Source organism: Micropterus dolomieu, linkage group LG07 (genome assembly GCF_021292245.1).
Source record: "Micropterus dolomieu isolate WLL.071019.BEF.003 ecotype Adirondacks linkage group LG07, ASM2129224v1, whole genome shotgun sequence".
In the NCBI taxonomy this organism is placed as follows: Eukaryota; Metazoa; Chordata; class Actinopteri; order Centrarchiformes; family Centrarchidae; genus Micropterus; species Micropterus dolomieu.
The window spans coordinates 27,717,723-27,738,124 of NC_060156.1; the positions used below are offsets into that span (position 1 = coordinate 27,717,723).

Below are 20,402 nucleotides of genomic sequence, written 5' to 3' on the forward strand. Positions count from 1 at the left end.
GGGTTATTCACACATTTATTCATAATACAAAAACAACCAAAAGAAAAACATTCCTATAAAGAAAAAAAACCCTCTACTTGGTTTGGCCTGGTGATGTCATCCATGACCACCCTATTCCTATAAAACAGGAAATACTTAGGCCGGCCCCTCCCCAAACAATTATCCTGCATGGTGGAACTGAACAAAGGAACAAACAATTGTAAGTATTAACACAGAAAACCAATTAAACCAAGTTTAAACTTGCAACCTAATAAAATTGAACTGAAACTAACTTATGACTATGTGTTTACTCTAACTTATCATATGCTTTGCACTCGCCTGTAACATAATACAAACACAAACAACCCGGAATAGTAAGTGGTGCATTTTTACACAAGCTATGACAAGTTACCAAAAACATAAACATTTATGTATAAACTAGAAAGTCATGGCCTGTATGGGACAAGTGGTGAGCAAACCCACTTCGTCACAAAAGATCAGAGGAAGAGTGTGCTGCTCCCCACCTCTGTCATGACTTCAAGAATGAGCATCGTCACACTCTGATTGGCCAAGCTGCTTTCAACCACTGTTGAGTCGGTCCCCTCACCCTGTGCAACAGGTGATCTGAATGAACCTCTAATCAACCCAGAGGAACGCTGACACAGGCAAAAATAATGGGAAAAAGGAAATTAAATGGCAGCAAATACATATGAATAAAGGACTGCTGCATGGATGTACAGACAACAATCAAAGAAACTCAACATGATGATTCTTGGGCAAGTTCTGCAGTTACATGGGTCAGCTGTATGATTTATGAGTGTATTTATGGAGCCGTATTTGCTCACTGAACCTTAAAATATGTGCATCATGTGTGACACCTCACAGTGACAGCGGGTACGGACAATCGCAAGAAATAACTGCTTTTACAACATAATTGCAGTATAATAAAAAGCACTTTGTGAGTTCCTGTTAAAGCTGTGAGTCATTTTTGGGGCTTTTGAGTGAAGCTTGATCGTCTGAAACACTGTGCGATCAGTTTTCAGGCTGCAGCATTTCCTTTTAAGTTCCTCTGTTGCAGTTTGAAATCAAACCCTGAAAGTCTCCATCTCCTCCCCCTTCATCTCTTTTGTGTCAGAAAGTCTCCCTCCCCTCTTGTTTTCTCTCACTCGATCCCCTTTCATCTTCTCTCCCACTTCTGTCAAGTTATTTTCTTTTTCCTGTCTTGTGTCTCTGATTTCATGTATTTAGAGCAGAGAGTTGCCATCAGGGAGAAAGGGAAAAAGACCAACATCTGACTGAAAACTAGCTTTCGATTTCTAGAGTCTGTGTGAGGGTTGGGTAAAGGGTGCTCGGGGGACTTATCTGAAAAACGGCAGGCGCTCGAATCAACAATGTCACTTCGACAAATAACATTTGATCAGACTTGATGTGAAGCAGACAGCAGTTTAAGGCTAATAATATTTTATTTATAACTCTCACAGAAAGTGTGAGTTCTCTCTGTTCCTTCCTCTCTCACAGCCAGCCAATGTTTAAACACATTAGTAAGAACATCACCTGATCACCTGCTTTTTTATACACACACAAACCCTCCAAATAAAATTTTACTAAATTTCAGGGAGCCTCAACATGTAGCCCGAATACAATCTATTAACAGCACAGCAGATTTGGCAGCGTCTGACAGCTCTCATGGTGCATTCCATTTACCTCAGAAGTCAGGGCTCTGGGATCAGATCGACGTCATATCAGTAAAAAACAAAAACAAACGGGAAACCCAAGTCGGATGCATTTCATTTGCCACACAACACGACAGGTCGGACAGCAAGACTGTTGTTAGCAACATCGGCTTAGCCAATTTTAGCAGCACCAGTTGATAACCAACACATTTTCACACATGACACGATCATAGCAAACAGCCTATGGGCAACGTTACGACAGTATTGTGTAGATGTCTGACTAAATTAGACACAAAAAAGTCTATGCCCTTTCCAGCCATCTTGCTTTCGGAACTCGGAGTCCTCTGAGTTTGTCCGAGTTGACAAGTCAGAAATCCGACATCGAGGGGCATTCTATTTGTCACTTCCTGTCTCGGAACTAATACCCCAGAAAACGAGTTCCGAGGAAAAATGGAATGCACCACTATCACTGTGGTGTTTCTGCTCTGTGAACAGATCACCTGTCAAACACTGTGGGCGGGACTTTGGGATGTGCACTTTTTCCTTTCTTGCAGAAAGTTAGATGAGAAGATTGCCACCACTCTCATTTTTATATGAAGCTTACAACCAGGCGACAGTTAGCTTAGCATACAGGGAGAAGAGCGAACCCCTCTGCTCTTCTCCCTGTACACCAATAGCTGCACCTCCAGTCACCAGTCTGTCAAGCTCCTGAAGTTTGCAGTTGACACCACCCTCACTGGGCTCATCTCAGGTGGGGACGAGTCCGCCTACAGGTGGGAGATCGACCCTCTGGTGACCTGGTGCAGCCAGAACAGTCAGGAGCTCAATGCTCTGAAGACAGTGGAGATGGTCGTGGATTTTAGAAAGAGCACAGCCCCACCCTCCCCTATCATCCTGTGTGACTCCTCAGTCACCACTGTGGACTCCTTCCGCTTCCTGGGCACCATCATCTCCCAGGACCTCAAGTGGGAGCTGAACATCACCTCCTTCACCAAGAAGGCCCAGCAGAGGATGAACTTCCTGCGGCAGCTGAAGAAGTTCAGCCTGCCAAAGACAATGATGGCGCACTTCTACACCGCCATCATTGAGTCCATCCTCACCTCCTCCATCATCATCTGGTACGCTGCTGCCACTGCCAGGGACAAGGGCAGGCTGCAGCGCATCATTCGCTCTGCAGAGAAGGTGATTGGCTGCAATCTTCCTTCTCTTCTGGACCTGTACGCCTCCAGGACTCTGAGGCGTGCAGGAAAGATTGCAGCTGACCCATTACAAACCTCTCGCCACAAAAACAGCTTCTACCCTTCTGCAGCTAGCCTCATTAACAAGGGCCGGGTCCCCCACTGACACTCCCCCCTTCCCTCTCAAATACTGTATATCTTTGCACATTTCATTTCACATCACTGTACATACCCAGTATATTGCACATATTTGTTCTTTGTTAAGCGTTAATCATTATTTTATATTTTTTCAATATATTCCAGATTTATATATTTCTACATTTATTTATGTCAACTGTATGTCAACTGTACATGTAGTAGCTTATCATCAAAGCAAATTCCTCGTACGTGTAAAAACTACTTGGCAATAAAGCATTTTTTGATTCGGATTCTGATAAAGACTAGGGAAACAGCTAGCCTGGCTCCCTCTAAAGGGAAAGTCAATCAGAAAGTAATGTTTTTCCATGGCTGTGGTATAAGGAATGTCCACAATGCTCCACAAACATATGAATAATTGACCTCATTGATTTATTTGTCTTTTAAAGTCCATGTAAAATAGTTGCTCTACATCTGTGTTTTTTACTATAAGCTGTTTAGTGTTTCTGCCAGTACAGTTTTAGCTTCATGCACCCTTTTTCTCGACTACTGATACAAGAAAAGGTTGTAGGTGTGGCTGCCCTAGGTTGTGTGCTTTCTAGGGCTGCAATTAATAAATACTTCTCATAACTGATCCATCGCAATATAAAAACATATATAAATAGAATTTAAAAAACAATTCAGTAGAAAATACAAACTAGGGCTGTCCCAGACTAAGGATTTACAAAGTTGAATCAGAATTGTCAAGTCCTGCCTATAGTCGCCCGATAGTCGAATCATGCGTGTTTTTGTGCGCGGCGATTGTTGAGAAGCTGCAGAGCTGCAGTCTCTAATCATTCAACTTATACTGGAAATTTCAGCTATACTGCCGCTTATTGTGACCCTTTTCTCTCTCTCTCGCCTGTCATTCACCCGTCTTTTCTAGAGTTTAGCGTGCATGCCGTGCTGCCGACAACTTCATGCACTTTGTGGTTGCTCGCGGGTCTATTTCAAGTAGCGGCTGTTTAAAAACGATAAAATATAACGGTTATAAATTATCCGAAAGTCCCGCGAGGTGCGGACAACTCGGCACAACACTGGTGAAGCTGGGGCTTCATCTCTTCTGCCACTACATACATACACGCTACGCCTACACATGCGCACTGACAACCCATGGTTAGGGTTACAATTTTGGATTTATTCAGGCATTTTAAAAACATTTATTGAAAGTTTTTTTCTTTTTACATGTTTATTTTCAGCATTAAACGTTGAAATGTATATTGTAATAGGCTGTATATTAACTTATTGGGAGAAAACTGGCAGTTCTATGTAAAATCAGACGTTGAACACCCCCAATTCGCCAAAATGGCATGATCCTTGTTTTGCTGCAAAGCTTCGACTGTGAGATTGACAGTCGAATCAGGCTCCGCCCATTGAAGCATCCAATCTTCGACTATTCGGGGTCAGCGCTGATACAAACACAATGAAATAGGACAGTAAAAGTTACAGTGCAGAGTAAGATATTTATAAAAACCCTTAAATTTGATTTAATAAAATGAAAAAGAAAAGTCTTTTGTCTTGAATGAAAAGAACTGAGAGTTTCAGCAGACCTGCATTTTTCTGGGAGTTTGTTCCAGATATATGGAGCATAAAAACTGATTGCTGCTTCTCCAGGTTTAGTTTTGACTCCGGGGACAGAAAGCAGACCTGTCCCAGACGACTGGATGGTTCATAAAGTAGCAGTTCTTTGGCATACAGAAAGCCAGTGCAAAGACCTAAGAACTGGACTGATGTGATCCACTTTCTTGGTCGTAGTGAGGACATAGCACTCTGAATCAGTTGCAGCTATCTGATCGTTTTTTTTTTAGGGAGACCAAAGAGATTTTGATAAAGCAGCAAATTACAGAAGCTGACTTTTTGCTTCACACGATTAATCTGTCATCAAAATAGTTGTAAACCCACAGATTATTTAACAGTTTATTTTTTCATAGAGTATGAAACAGGCCTGGGATCCACCTGGATGATATATTAACTGAATCACTCCTGCTGCTTTCCTGTCAAACCATCCAGACTTAATGAGAATTATCTGTCTTTGACCCTTCTGCTTCCAACGTGCAGGAACCATTTCTGTCTGTCAGTCTCCAACCTTCTTCCCCCCTTCCTCCTCCTCCTCCTCTTCTTCTTCCGTCTCTTCCTCTCACTCTCCTCCTGTTTGTGACGAGCAGGTAATGAGACCACAGTGAAGACGACTGCTCGGTTTATCTCCTCCTACCCAGCTCCTGTTGATTTGGATTGTATGAGCTATCATACTCTCATCCCCCAATTTTTGGCCCAATTTACTATTAGATCAATTATAACATGTGACTGCAGGCAGTTTAGTAAAAATATACTGGGGGGGCGATCATGACTCAAAGTGGCCCTATTTCCTGGACTTCACCACTGAGAAAACACTATATATTTAGGTACGGAAGACAATAATAGAAGTTGCTGTAGTGACCGCAGGCACGACCCACAGTGAGGCTATTGACAAGAAGAGGTGGAGGCAAAACCACACTTTCCTCCCACACACAGTGATAGACAGACAATAAATGGAAAAATATAGTTTTAGAACATTTCCTGACTTTTTTTTGACACAGTTAAAAGTAAATGTGGTGTCAAATAGCAGTGCCTGTCTGGTGAAACATTTGGCATACTACCTGCTGTTACCTGCTGAAAACCACTGAGAAAAAATAAGTTTGAATGTTTGGTAGATTTTATGTTAACAAAAGCTTTTTTTCTCACCAACAAAGGAAAAAAATGTAGGTGCAGGACTAATGACAGCTTCACTATTATGTGAATTCTGTTAATAAAGCGAGGAGGACACACATTCATATTCCCCTCAGGATGAATTGTAATAACTTTGGTGAACCAATGACTTTTCATCTTGCGCCAATATCAGGTCAACATGGTAATGTGCCCAGCATTTTGCTTTATGACCAAACACCTGCAGAACTGATGACATTCCCATCAGCCTCAGCTGTACGCTGTGTTTTCTGCTGATTAGTATAACTAAGATGGTGCACACGCAGGGTTGGGAGGGTTACTTTAAAAATGTAATCCGGTACAAATACTAACTACTTGTTTAAAAATGTAATCAGTAACGTAATCCAAGTACCACAAAATAAAAGTAATGTAATCTGATTACTTTTAGTTATTTTTGGATTACTTTAATGCCAAATAGGCAAATGAAGACAAGAGAGAATCAATTATGTGTTTGCTGCTCAGTGTACTTTTAGAAAAACATACAATAACAATCTCTCGTTCCCAAAATCCACGTTTAAATGTTTTTATATGATATGCTTTGCACTATGTCACCACTATGGCAGTATCTCGCCGATCAATGAAAAAACATTGTTTTGTAGGTATTCTTGATGATATTTAAGTTTGTCATTTGGAAAACCATTTTACAATTTTGATTACTCATTCTGCACTTGTATTAATTTTGCATCCAAAGAAAACAATATGAAGCTGCTGAAGCATAGTGTTTCTGGGGCCGGGCCCCACTGATTACCGCACAAAAACACAACTTTCTTCACTGATTCTGGTGAAACTGGATCATATTTGATGGAGAAAATATAGAAATATGGAGAAAATATTTTTCTAGTTTTCTCTCTGATGTCCCCTGCTACTCTGCCTTAATTCTGTGATTCACAGAGTTTCCTAATGGACAGATAGCTTTACTTGTTACTGAAGTTAGTTAACAAGCTAACTAGCTGCTGTTATAAGCTCAGTTAGCTGTGCAACTACTGGTCAAATGAACTTACTCTACCCGTTCTGGGAGATCAGAGCACCGGAAGAGTGTTAGTGTTCACCATAGATTGTAACGCTATAAAGGTGTTTAAGTTACACGGGGTCTGTGGGTCCTGTGTGCGGGTCCGGGTTGGGGGGAGGGGGCGGGCAGCGGGCATGGCAGTGGGGGTTGGAGGGGGGGATGCTTGTGGTGGGTTTCGGTCCGGTGGTGAACGTGCGGTGTGGGTCACGGTGTAGCCGTGGGTGGGGGTCTGTGATCTCCCTGGCTGCGGGGGGGATGGGGGTGGTTTGCGCCGGCTGGCATCTCTCTTGTGCAGCGCATTACTTGGCTGTTGTGTGCCGCTAGTTAGATTGGTAGCGGGGTATTGTTGGTTGGCTCACCTGTAGGTCGTGATTGGCTTGCGTGCTTGTCGGGGGTTGGGGGCATCAGGTGCGGGCCTGGACTGGGCTGGTGTGCGGCTCAGTCCTGTGTGCATGCTGTGCATCCTGATAATTGTATTTCGGTTCTCTGAGGGGTCTGGCGACTGGTTGTTGGAGGGGTGGGGGACCGGGAAGAAGCGGTTGACGGGGTGGGTTGGAAAAAACCTGTGTTACAACTACCCTCCAATTTTAACTGCACCTTAGTTACCACACACCTTATCTTTACTCCACCATACAACACTTACCAATCCATGACATGCATCCAACACAAAACAATACATTTACAGAGGCAGGCAGAGGGGTTGAAGGAGTGGGGGAGATTCTCATTGGCCTCATGTCCTGCCCCTGGAGCCCCGGGCGTCGGGGGTGCTGTGGGGTTGGTGACGGCCTTGCCTGATCTGGGGTGGGCTGGGGGGGTCGGGGCTCCCCTGGTGTGGGGGCCCGCTCTTGACCTAGGGATCTGGGGACTCGGGCTTCTGGCTTTTGCTCATTTCTGGGCGGGTGGTGTGTTGGCAAGGTGTTGGACCCCTCTGGATACCTCTGGAGAGGTACAGTATATAGTTAGTTTTCGGGATGTGCAGTGTGGGTGCGGGGCAGGGCTGTGCTCCGATTTGTTCTGGGATTGTGCCTGGAGTTCTCGGCCCTTGACAGGTGGGTGGGTTGGTGGTGGCATGCAGCTGAGCTGGTTGATTTTGCCTCGTTGCTGGTTTGGCTGGTGTTGCACGGCAGCCAGGGGTCGTGCTGGGCATGGGGGATGTCGGCTGGTGCCGGCGGCCTTAGTTTTTTCCGGCAGACCTTTATTGGCGGGTGCACGGTGACCTGTGCGGTGCGTTTGCTGCCGGGCTGGGACTTGCTGCTGGTGTTTCTCTCCGCTGGCTTTCGCTGTCGTGTTATTCCGCTCGCTCTCTCTCTCGTCTGCCGGCCTCGCACGTGGGATTCGCAGGGGACTGCTGGGCATTGGGTGTCGCCATGCTCGCGCAGTGTGCGCGTTGGACTCGTCACTTGTCCATTGGTGTTGATGATTGCGTGGCATTTGGGCGTTTTGGTTGTTCGCTGCGCGGTGGTGGGGGAGCACTGGTCTATGTTGTGTGCGCGCTGCGGTCGGTCCGGGCGCTGCTCTTCCGCGGGTTATGCTTGTTGCGTTCCGTCTGCATTACATTGTCAACTGGCATTTGAGTCGGGGTCTTCCGCATTTGCATCGCGGTGCATCTGGGAGTCTTTGTTTTTTTGATTGATTTTTCTTTCTTTCTCCCACCCCTATTGGCTACTGGGGTTCTTGCCTGCCTGTTGCTGGGGTAGGTGTGGCACAGTCGTGGCGCCCCACTCTCACTAACAACTACATTCTTTAACAGGCTTATGCGCACACACATGCACCCACACGCACACAGACACACACAGTCTCACACATAGACACAAACAAATTTAGGTTGTCCCTAGTAGAATTATTCCTGATGCTTTTCTTTCAGTTACTTATTGAAATTAATTGTTATTATTCCAGCTCTCGTGGCTGTGCTGTGTTGCTTATTTAGTGTACTGGACTGTTTCTTGTTTTCATTTTTCTCTTAGTTGTCATACTATGTCAGCTTTTTATTGCTGCTGTTCAGCTGGTTATTATTATTATTTTTATTGTTTGTTTTTGTTTGTTTGTTTGTTGTTGTTTTTCTCCTCCCCAAGCCCCCCTCTCTGTTCTATTGCAGGTTTTGTTGCTTTCTGCAATTGGTGTTTCCCTCTGCTTTTCCCTGTTGTCCCCACCTTCCATCCCCCTTCTCTTACAGGTCTTGTCCTTTCTCTGTGCTGTCTGTTTGTGCCCCCCCCATTCCCGTGTCTGCCCCCCTGTCCGGCCCGGTGACAAATCAATACATAATTAAATAAATAATAAAACAGACAAAGGAGTATATTAATACTCTCTTGTTAAAGTAAAATCTGTCTGGCACAATATGGTATCCAGGTCATCATACTCTATACCAGGCTGCTGGGCAGGACAGGTTTAAAAAAAAAAAAAAAAAAAAAAAAAAAAGTGTTACACGGGGTACAGGGCCTGATTGGGAACCGTAGCCGGGCGAGCGGGCAACAAAACCTCGCTCAGCAGCCTCCCAGTGAACACAGCATGAACAGGACCGAACAGAGCCTCAACAACCATCAGGGAATCCAGTAACTTACTGAGATGATTTACACAGAGCTTCTGTGATGGCTTTACTTTTTGCTAAACTGCTAACTGTAGCCTGCATCTGCCTGTATTGGTGGCTGGTTACTTCGGTTGGTTAGCCATGTTGCTAGCTGTCCTATTAAGTTAACTTACTCAGCCCCGGGTTAACAAGAGCCTGACTGACAGGGGCCCCAAAAGATAATTATAAACTAATATCAAATTATACTATATTATACATTATATAAACCATCATCGAGTATAAATATATTTATTTGTTTTTTCTAGCATATCGAACTACAAGAAGCCAGACACTTGCAAGCCTTTAATTAGAGTTATGTAAAGCTTTTGATCACACAGTCCTAGAGAAATTGTGACAACATCTGCGCAGAGGGGTCCAAATTTGAGTTTTTTGTCATAGGACCCAAAATTCCTGGCGGCCCCACTGCATATACCACAGACTGTATATAAAAAAAATATATGGGGGCAAATAACACTGCGTTTTCTGTTTCATAGAAACTTTCTGCTTAAAGTAATCCCTACGAGTAATCCCCGATTTTTCTAAATGTACCTGTAATCTGATTACGTCTTTATTTTCTGTACTGTAACAGAATAAAGTTACATTTTTTTTGTATCCTAATATGTAACGCCGTTCCATGTAATCCGTTACTCCATAACCCTGTGCACGTGCTAACCAAACCAACAAAGCTAAATGCAACAAGGGTCCTTTTAAGCCAAGTTAGGTCATTGTTTTCTACTAATTAGCTAATGTTAGCATGCTAACCTGCCAATTTAAGGTGGTGAACAAGGTAAACATTGTACCTGTTAACATCAGCCTGTTAGCATTGTCATTGAGAGCATATTAGCATGCTGATGCACAGCAGCGGCAGAAAAGCTACAGACATATTTTTGGCATACCAACAGTTGAATGAACAGTTAATACATGAACGCAGGATTTAAAATGCAGCTATTTATACAGATATACTATATATAACATATCATTGACATGATATTCTTGAAATGTTTTTACTTCCCATTATTATGATCTCTCCCAATCCACTGCGCTGGTGTGAAACTATATACTGAAATACAGAACACCAGCACAGTGTTACTGTTAAATTATTCAAATCAGAGCAGTTTACATTGTTTCCTGCATTATTCAGTTGTACAACTACTGAATAGTTTTTATGTAGCTTGGAAATTAACAGGAATTAATACTGAGACACTTCTGCAAAGATTAAATGATGATGTGTCTTAACAAGACGTTTTGCTCACAGATAAAGGAAAGGTTTTTTTTCCTCTCCCTCTACACACAGCTATTTGTCTTTTGCCTTTCTTGTCTAATTGTCATAATTTCAGCAATCTGTTTACTGTACTTCTACTGAATATTCATCTGTTCACACTGTTAAAGGCAGAAAATCAATCAGCTGGAAGCACAATTAATAAATCATCAGTAGGGGCCCACTTCTTATTTCATGTCTAAGGGCCCCATTGCAGCTTAGTCCAGCCATACTTCAAAACATTTGTCATTCTTTTTGTTGATAGTATTCTACTTAAGTAAGATTTTGAACGCTGGGCTCTGGGATCTGAATCCTTCCACCACTGCAGAACATTGCTCAGCCAGCTTTGTAATCTTCTTCCACACAAACAACGTCAAATCTTTACCTGAATCACAGAGATTGTTCTGGGTTTGTAGTTTTCTTCTCATCATCTCTGCTGTTTGCTTCCTCTCTGCAGGGATCTCCATGCCCATTCCTGTGCTGGGACTCAGAGACCACTCCAAGGTCTTCAAAGATGGCAGCTGCCTGCTGACAGATAACAACTTCGTGCTGGTTGGGTCCTTCGTGGCCTTCTTCGTGCCCCTCACCATCATGGTCGTCACCTACTTCCTGACCATCAACGCCCTGCAGAACGAAGCCACCCTCTGCTTAGACCAGCTGGTCCCACGGCCCAAATGGAGCACGACATTCACTTTGAGCTTCTTACCGCAAACCTCGCTGTCCTCTGAGAAACTCTTCAGACGTTCGATAAGCCGTGAGGCGGGTGGCAGAGGAAGCAGCGGAGGTCTGGGAGGCGCCCGCGGGAGTGTCTCCGGCTCGCTGTTTGGTCGCCGCACCATGCAGTCAATCAGCAACGAGCAGAAGGCGTCTAAGGTCCTCGGGGTGGTGTTTTTTCTCTTTGTGGTCATGTGGTGCCCGTTTTTCATTACCAATGTGCTGGTGGTGGTGTGTGACCCGGCGACGTGTGACGCAGGACTCATGGGAGGCCTGCTGAACGTTTTCGTCTGGGTGGGATACTTGTCGTCCGCAGTCAATCCATTGGTCTACACACTTTTTAATAAAACATACCGAGCGGCATTCCTGCGCTACGTTCGCTGCCAGTACCAGTCAGAGAAGAAGCCTCTTCAGCTCATACTGGTTAACACTATCCCGCCGATGGCTTACAACTCAACCCAGCTGCCCCTGGGCGACATCGGGAAGTTACGAAACGGAGCGATGCACTCTAGTGGCACAGTGAAGGACTTCTCTTTACCTGGACAGGAAACGGAGAAGTGTAGGCTGGACAAGAGTCATAGTGACGGGGATGAGAGCTGTGTGTGAGCACGTCCGAGACTGTAATAAAAAACCCTGCTTCAGGGTCGGACCTGTGGAGTCCACAGAGTAGATAAAACTTTTAACTTCTGTGGTCACATCATACTTGGGAGCGAAGGGTTTGTGGTTTAAAGTCAAAGTACCAAAGACAAAGTGCCTCCCAGTCAGGATTTTAGAAAAACTTACCCAACCTCTAAAGAAATAGAAAATATCCGACTTCTGATCCATGTCTCATCAACAGGGTCTGGATCAGCTGAATCAAGTTTGTGAGTTCCTTATTACAACAAAAACACCTTTTGATACACCTTACTCAAACACAAAATCAGTCAGTCCTTGTTCCATGGCTTAAAATCTCTACTGTCTTTGGTCTCAGTGCTGTTTCAGAGCCTCTGCTACACTGCCAGCAAATGAAATTAGTCTATTTTATTTTATTTTAAAGGTATTGAGTCTATCAATATCTTCCAGTTCGAGAGCAAATGAGATGGATGCAAAGGAGGGGAAGTCCATGTGAATGATAAGACACACTCTACAAAAAGTGATATCATTTACCCATTTTGTAATAAACTGAAGACGAAAGAGGTAAACACATTCATAGATTCTTCTCATTATTTGATTTTTCACGGATGCTCAGCTGCAGTGACTTCGGCAACCCCTTCATTTCACCGACTGCCTGGCATCGGTTAGGTGGCCTCTACCTCCCATTGGGTGGATCAGCAGGGATTAGAGTGGATTTCCTGAAACCTTATCAGATGTTAGTGTCAGGGGAGGCAGCTCCAGGATGAGCCTGACACAGACTCCAGACACTTTGGCAGCTTTATCTGACCTCTGCAAATGGGAAGGAAAGCTGCTTCACCTGTGTGTTCTGTTGGTAACTAGCAACTAACAAGGCTGGTAAATTACAAGGAGAATAAATATGTCTGACAGCAGATGCTCAAAAGATAATGATGTTACAGAAAGACAGCGTAAATAAATCTATATTTGTATTTTGTGCAGATATATGTGAATACGTGTATATGACTGTTGAGGTTAAAAAGTTTTGTTATTTACAAAGACAACGATTATTGTTGCCGATATGATGCAGTATGACGATTGTAAAATGGGAATCCATTGGCAGGAAATTAAGAGGATTTAACTGCAGATGTGTTCATTGTAAAAGTCACACTTTTCATTGTGTTCTTGCCAGACTACCAGTGCACAAATTGGCATTTGTTCCAGAAGCATCAAGGTTTTTCTTCAGTCTTTAGACGTTGTAATGAATGGTTTGATAGTTGTTTGCCACATGTTTAAAAATTGTTTAAAAATGTGCAAAAATGGTTCTGCTGTTTAAGACTGAAGAGATAATCACCTGGAGGAAGGACAGAAGCTGGACTAATGCATGAAGGTAAGCTTGGACCATGGATGTATTATCAAGGTGCATTCAGACAGGAGCTGCAGACTTGTAGTGTCTCAATTCGCGCCCTTTCAAATGTAAACTTACTATTTTGAGTGCAAGTTTGTTCACACTGACATGGAAAAATGCAGTGCACTATGAGTACCTGGATGGTGCACTCATAATGGTCAAGAAGTTGAGTGTAGAACGCTGGACACTTCTCACCCTCAACAGTCACCATCTTGGCTACATAGCGGGGGGGGGGGCACTAATATATTTTCAAACTTGTAAAAATGGGGGCCCATGAATGTGAATGTGATAATTACAGCAGAAATACGTTCATTGTTATTTATTTTTAATAAAACTGAATTGTAGTCAAGTGAGCATAAGATCACATGATAGTGATATGTTACAATTTGCCATTAAAAAGAAGTTAGTGCACAATGGCAGTGTTCAATTTGAGACAACACACTGTCAAAATGGACGCACTACACAAATAAGTACAAAGTACACAGTGTAATGCATGTAAGAGTACGGATGTATCTAAATTGAGACAGACTATTGTAGGTGAGAGTTGGGTGAGTTGAGCCAGTTTTTACTTGAGGTGTGTTTAAAGTGAGGACATGACAGTAATGTCTCCAACTAAAACATGTACATATATTTTAGAATGTGGTGCATCCCTGGGAATAATCAATCTGGATCTAAAATGAACTGTTTTCAAAATATGGCTTTCCAAAAAAACAGTTGAGTCATATGAGGGGTAAGTTGAGCCACATGGGGGTCAGGGACATCAGTGTCATTTCATCATGCAAACTCAAACACCAGGTACCAACATTCAATTACACTTAGTGAAACATTGCAGCTATGTCTCCTAATTGTTTCATATCAATGTATTGCTTGAAAGTCATCCTGTTTATCGTCATGTATCGTGCCACCTGATGAATTGACTTCCCAGTTTTGTACCTCTCCCATGACTCTGTCCAAACTCACAACAGGAGTTGAAGCCTGTCTTTCTTCCATTTATAGCAGCATGACATGAAGGTTTCTGGTCTAAAATGCATAATGTCACATCATTTCAGTGATACATAAGAATGCAATGTAAAATTACAGTAAAATATCTGGTTTGCCCCAGGTATTTGGTTCAAATCACCCCATCCCTGCCATTTTATCCAGCAGTTTAAGGGTAATGCCACGCATATTATAACTTCCTAAAGCACTACCACATGCACAGGATTTTCTAAAACCCGTCTGTAATTGTTCACACAAGAATCAGGACTCCTTGAACGTAAAAAAATCACTTTGAATGGCAAAAAACAGTTTTTTGATCTTAAATGTGCTTATCACTTATTCCATGGGCCTCTCTTCATCACACTGATAGTAAAATGGATGACTCTTCAAAAATGTGTGGTCACATGACCAATTTTGTTTATGGTTGCCGAGAAACAAGGTGTGGCTCAACGTCCCCACAGGCTAACTAACAGACTGCCTAAAAGTCTGAACGCTAAATGCTAAAAGTCAAAAAAGTGGATGCAACTTTAACCCCAATTAGCTAACACACAGCCTATTTAGCTATTCATTGGCTGTTTGTGGCAAATATCTCACTCAAATTTGCATTAATTAAAAGGTCCCCTGTGGAGTTTCCTTTTAAACAAAAACATACATACATTTAATGTTTCTCACCAAATCACACTGTGTGTGTCTGTATCCATTTCCTTCCTTCAGTGAGCTAAAGGTGACCAGTTCATTGAAATGCCACCAACATCTTTCTTTGCGTGCACCCATGTTATCCTAGCAGCCGTCATCTTCGACCCATTGTAGGGTCATTGCTATATTGGCATGTTACTGCGATGTGTCCATCAGTGCAATAGCATATAGCTTTACCCCTGAGATGATTTCAGGCTCATACTAAAATCCATCCATCATCTATACCCACTTATCTGTGCATGGTTGCTGAAGCCAATCCCAACTGGCCTAGGGTGAAAGGTGGGATACACCCTGGACAGGTCGCCAGTCCATCACAGAGCACACAGACCCGAACACCGCTTAACATGAAGAAGAATGCAAACTCCACACAGAAAGCCTTGGAACCTCGGAACTTCTTGCTGTGAGGCGACCCCCCATAGAAACATAAATAACACAAAGTCATATAAAATATAAAATCTTTACAGTGTAAAAACTCCTAATACAAATAGTACTAACTGACCATGGTTAAGGTTTAAGATGACAACAGTTTAAGTACAACATTCGGCCACTGGGACAAACTTGCAGCTTGACTGACTCTGCATCCAGCTCTTTTAATACATCCATGGCTTCCACCATATTAAGAAAAAGTCTTAAAAATCAAAGGCTCCAAGAAGTAGGATGGAGGTGGAAATAAATGCGCAGCAAAAGTGGAATGCAGAGAACAAATATATCATTCAAGTTATTTCAATTTACTACAGCTGTGTGCACTGCTTCCTCTAAATGTTGGTGGCCTGCCGTGGCTTTGGTAATGAGGAGTTCACTTCCAAGATGCTAAATATCCATTTACAGGATCCAACTTTGAAAGGGTTTATAAATTTACCAGGTAATAACCTTTTTTAAATAACGTTGTTTGTTGGACTTTTATACTATAAAAAAAAATGGGTGTCACTCTTTGCAGTAGTGGCTATTGCATTTTGGGGCAGAACTCTTCACATGTAACAAGATGGCTAAAGCTAGCTCAGGGTAAGGGTTAAAGAAAGAGATGATGCTTGTTGCAAAAAATGTCGTACAGAGAAGAGTATGTAAGAGAAGAAAATTAGGGTTTTCAGCCAAAGCATGCAGCAGGGAGGTTATTTATCGTCACCACAGCTGTTATTTACAACAGAAGGTTATTAAGGCAACAGAACAGTGAGGCTGCTCATAAACAACAGTAATGAAGTAAGAGAAATATTATCTCAGCAGGTGGCTGCTTTTAGCTTTATGGCAACATTTAGCAGTGGGGCATTTTCTTCTACCTGCTGAGTCACCGCCAGCGTATACATAGAAACAAAGAAGTCTGATTCTTCAGCTTCTGTCTGTCCAAATGAACGGGCAGCTGATGAAATGTTAAGTATGTAACAGAAACAGGATGGGAGATCAGCAGCCGTCTGCTGTCAGATTGGATCTGGCTTTCGGTTTTTGTAAGTTGGTAAATATTCTGTCGGAAAATTCAGTTTACTTTGCACTCTGGGTCTTATTTATAAGTTTTTGGGTTTATTCCCCCCATCATATAGAAAATCTGTCTATCTGCACAACTGCACTTAAAGTTGAAGTCTGTCAGCAATATGTAGCCGATGCTTACAACAGACAGATTGAATAATAATTTAACCGGGGGTTTATTTACAACTGGTCGGACTGGTACCAGAGATGGGGAATCAAATTTGAGACTCGGACTCGAGTCAGACTTAAGTCGCACACACAGTGACCTCAGACTCGACTTGCGACTTGTCCTCAAAAGACTTCAGACTTGACTCAGACTTGGGGTGTGGGACTCTTGAACACTGTTTATTTTTAGGAAACGTCTGATGAGCATGCTGTTATTACCCTCACTCCATTACCTATAATCTGCCTACATAACACGTAGTATCTGCTGCATGCAGCCACACGTGAGAGAGGACAACAAACACCGCAGCTGCTGAGCCATTCATCATAAACAAAGAAGCGCTGAATGCAAAATAGGTAACCTGAGGTTAGTAAACATGTTTAGCCCAGCATTGGCCACCTAACGTTAGCTTGCTTCTTGCTTTAGCTACGACTTACGGGTGGTTAACTCAAACTGTTGTTCGTTATGAAAAGATGAATGAGCGTTCGTTTGCTTGCCAAACTTGTGGTGGTCTATTAACGTAATCATGAACGTCCCGCTTGCTGCCATCACGTTAGTTATTAACGTTGCAAACAGGTTACAGGTTTATTGTTGATAATGTAACGTTACAGTTTTATTTAGTTAACGTTAACTGGGTTTTAGAGTCTGGGGGATGTGTTGATTTACTAGGCTAGTTAATAAGCTGTCATTAATTGTGAAAAGTGAAGTGAAAAACAGGTTACAGTTACAGAATTCCTTATAGCTATGCAGTGTTCTAAGCAGCCTGGATTGAACGCAACAGGAGATACAACATTCATTATAACCACGAGTGACTTGAGAATTGACTTTGACTAGCTCAGAGACTTGAGACTTGAATTGGGAATACGCTCAGCCCCATCACATCACACGCGTCACATATACACGCTTTGGAAAAGCCGTGTCCATTGTACGCAAAACGGTGATTTTGCATGTATATGATACACTGCAGTTTGCAATAGCGTTGCAACACAAAGGAGGCTGTAGGGTTAGCCGGTCGACGTGCATATATTTACTGACTTAGGTTTAGGCACTAACTAATGCCATGGATGAGGTTAGGGAAGTTGCCTCGGAGGGGCTGTCAACTCCTTAAACAAAAACATTGCAAGCTAGCTAGCTAGTTAGCGACCACCCCGGGGCATCACAAACACACGTGGCCTGGATGCGTCTCATACACACATACCTGGGGGCGTCCACTATACACGCAAAATAGCCGTTTTGTGTAGAATAGACACAGCTTTTCCAAAGCGTGTATATGTGATGCCTGAGCATGAGAACAGGCTGATACGCTTAGAAGATCGCTAAATTTTTACCTTTTAGTCTAACTGCTTCCAGCAATCACTACAACGGCATTGGCTAAAAATGACTTTGATGCGACGGATACATCACTAGCTACTGATTTGTGAGGAGAAAATAACGCAATCTTCCAAACAGCGAAAAGTGAACTGTTGTATTAAGGTTGTGTTTATTGTTGATGAGATCAGTGAATGATCATGAAAGTTTTTCCACTTTTCTACATTTGGACTTTTGTATCAGAAAACTATAAAATTGAAGGTTCTAACCAAAGTCACCTGGCAGCTTGTGTTCCTGCTCTATTGGACTATATTTTAATGAAACTAAAACTTTATTAACATATTATTATTATTATTAATAATAATAATTAATAATAATATAATTATTATTCTTATCACCAAAACCACAAAAATAAAACCCAGGATGTAAAAAAAACTAAGTGAATTTACCTTTAATGCCAAAGGATCAGAATCAGCCTTCGGTATCGGTGTACATTCAGCCACGGCGGGTAAAGGATCATGTTAGCGTTGTTGTTGCTCATCCTGGTGGCCAACAGACCCAGCCTGGGTGTTTTTAAAACGGATCTGGATCCACTCAGATGATGTAGCTGCTCTCTGTGTGTAGTTCTGTTGCTGTTGCAGTGATGTGAAGATCATCAACACCTTTCTGCAGACTTTGGATTCACAACGTAACTATGGTTTGGAGGTGTTTTTTTAAAACTTGATGTTTGATGGTGACAGTCATGTTTCTTTTGTATGTCAACTGTATGGAACAGGTTGGTTGTTTTTGCCTTGTTTTCAAATCAAAGTAAAAAGGAAAACTGGATGAAGTGTTTTACATGTCCTGAGTTTTATTCATTCAAGTCTTATAATACATGTATGAACAAGTCAATGGGCTTCATTTCTGCCATAAGGAATGGTATTGACCTGTCTGGATTCTGCACACCGGAGGTTCCAACATATAGAGGGATTATTGGGTCAGAACTAAAACTAAAAGTCGAAAACTAAAAGTCGAAATCGGAAACTAAAAGTCGAGGTCGAAAATGGATTTGGTATTTAGGATTGGGCATTTAGTCATTTAGCCATTTAGGATTGGGGATTTAGGATTGGGGGATTTGGGGATTGAGGATTGAGTTGTGTATGCAAATGAAGAGGCGTGACCCAAAGGCTACAGGGTGGGTTTGGAACGGCTGAGGCGTAGAGGCACTTTATGGACTGCAGGGGGAGCTCTGACTGCCAGCACACTGCCATGAAAGCAAGCAGAGGAAGTGAGCAGGGCTGGAGGGAGGACTGTTTTATAATACCATAACTAAAAGTGGACAGCATTTCTGTCCATGTGGCCTCACACACAAAGTCAACAGTGAAAGGAATGCTATCCATCTGACGAGAAATCAGCGGACAGTACAGCAGGTAAGATATGATAACATTAGCAAGTTAGCTATATCAGGCTAACTGTTGCTGTCATGCATGAGTTACGTTACTGTCGGTACATGCAGGTTTTAAATGTGGCTATTAACCCCGCTGAGGGCTGTGTGTATAAACTTTAAAAATAAGGTGTAGAAGCTGTGTTTCTGGTTAATAGCACCATGCTGGGCAGGTGACAGGTGTGTGTAATATGGTTTTCTCCTCTCTTTTTACTGCAAAAAGTTTTGATCATGGACTTGATGTCACTGATACAGTTGTCAAGGTCATTAATAGGGCTGAGGATATCATGTGAAAGTGAAATACACACACACACATATATATATATAATGTCATAATTGCCAGTTTAAAAGTTGTCAAGAGACACAGAGAATGTGCTGGCAGTTAGATAAGAAGAGAGCCCCTTTAAGATGCGGCCACATTGCCCAAATGAATTTTAAAGTTTACTGATTAAAATGCTGTGGTTGACAGTATCTAAGGCTGCAGTCCGTTCTAGAAATACTAGGATAGAAGGTTTGTTGTTTGCAGCATTATTGATCTTTTGATCACTGACTACTTCAAAGCTGTTTCAGTGGTGCAGTTGGTCCTGAACCCAGATTGATACACATCGAATAGATTGTGGGGGGACAGGTAATTATGCAGTTGTTTGTAGACATCCTTTTCAAAAATTGAGAAATTGGTCTGTAGTTGCTTATCACATATGGATCTAAGGGGTTCTTTGAAAATAAATTGTGGGTCAAGGAAGCAGGTGGAGTTTAGCTGCTTTATCACCTCTTTTGGATCATAGGTGTTGGTGAAGAACAGGTGAAACATGATGCATTGTGCCCACAGTATTGTGATGGTGTAGGGGCATTAGATGAACGAAAGATGATTAGGGTTGGAGATCTGAAGGCATCTGAAAGAAGTTTGTGAATAATGTCAGACGAGATGACGTGGGCAGTGGCGAATGGGGACACATGGCTGGCTGTCCAGCAGAAGGCAAACGTGAGGCAGAGGAGCAGGCGGTGATCCTCAGTTACAAGAAACAAAAGGTTAGTCACAAAGAAAACACTAGGAAGCAAAGGAGAGATGATGAGGCAGGACCTCTGAGTT

The 20,402-nt window shown here is 42.6% G+C and overlaps 1 protein-coding gene and 1 long non-coding RNA gene across 2 annotated transcripts in view; one reads left to right on the forward strand and one right to left on the reverse strand.

Annotated features, from left to right (window-relative positions):
• Positions 1 to 12,833, forward strand: part of htr2aa (5-hydroxytryptamine (serotonin) receptor 2A, genome duplicate a) — an 84,849-nt gene extending 72,016 nt beyond the window's left edge. The window contains exon 3 of the mRNA XM_046053930.1: positions 11,034 to 12,833. Coding sequence (XP_045909886.1) covers positions 11,034 to 11,896 — 863 coding nt within the window. The 3' untranslated portion in view covers positions 11,897 to 12,833. The remainder of the gene's footprint in view (positions 1 to 11,033) is intronic.
• LOC123973706 lies at positions 12,472 to 15,285 on the reverse strand. Its single transcript, XR_006825674.1, has 2 exons — positions 14,937 to 15,285; positions 12,472 to 12,712 (listed from the first exon to the last, which is right to left on the reverse strand). It is a non-coding gene; the product is annotated as an uncharacterized LOC123973706 (long non-coding RNA).
• Between the last annotated feature and the right edge of the window lie 5,117 nt (positions 15,286 to 20,402).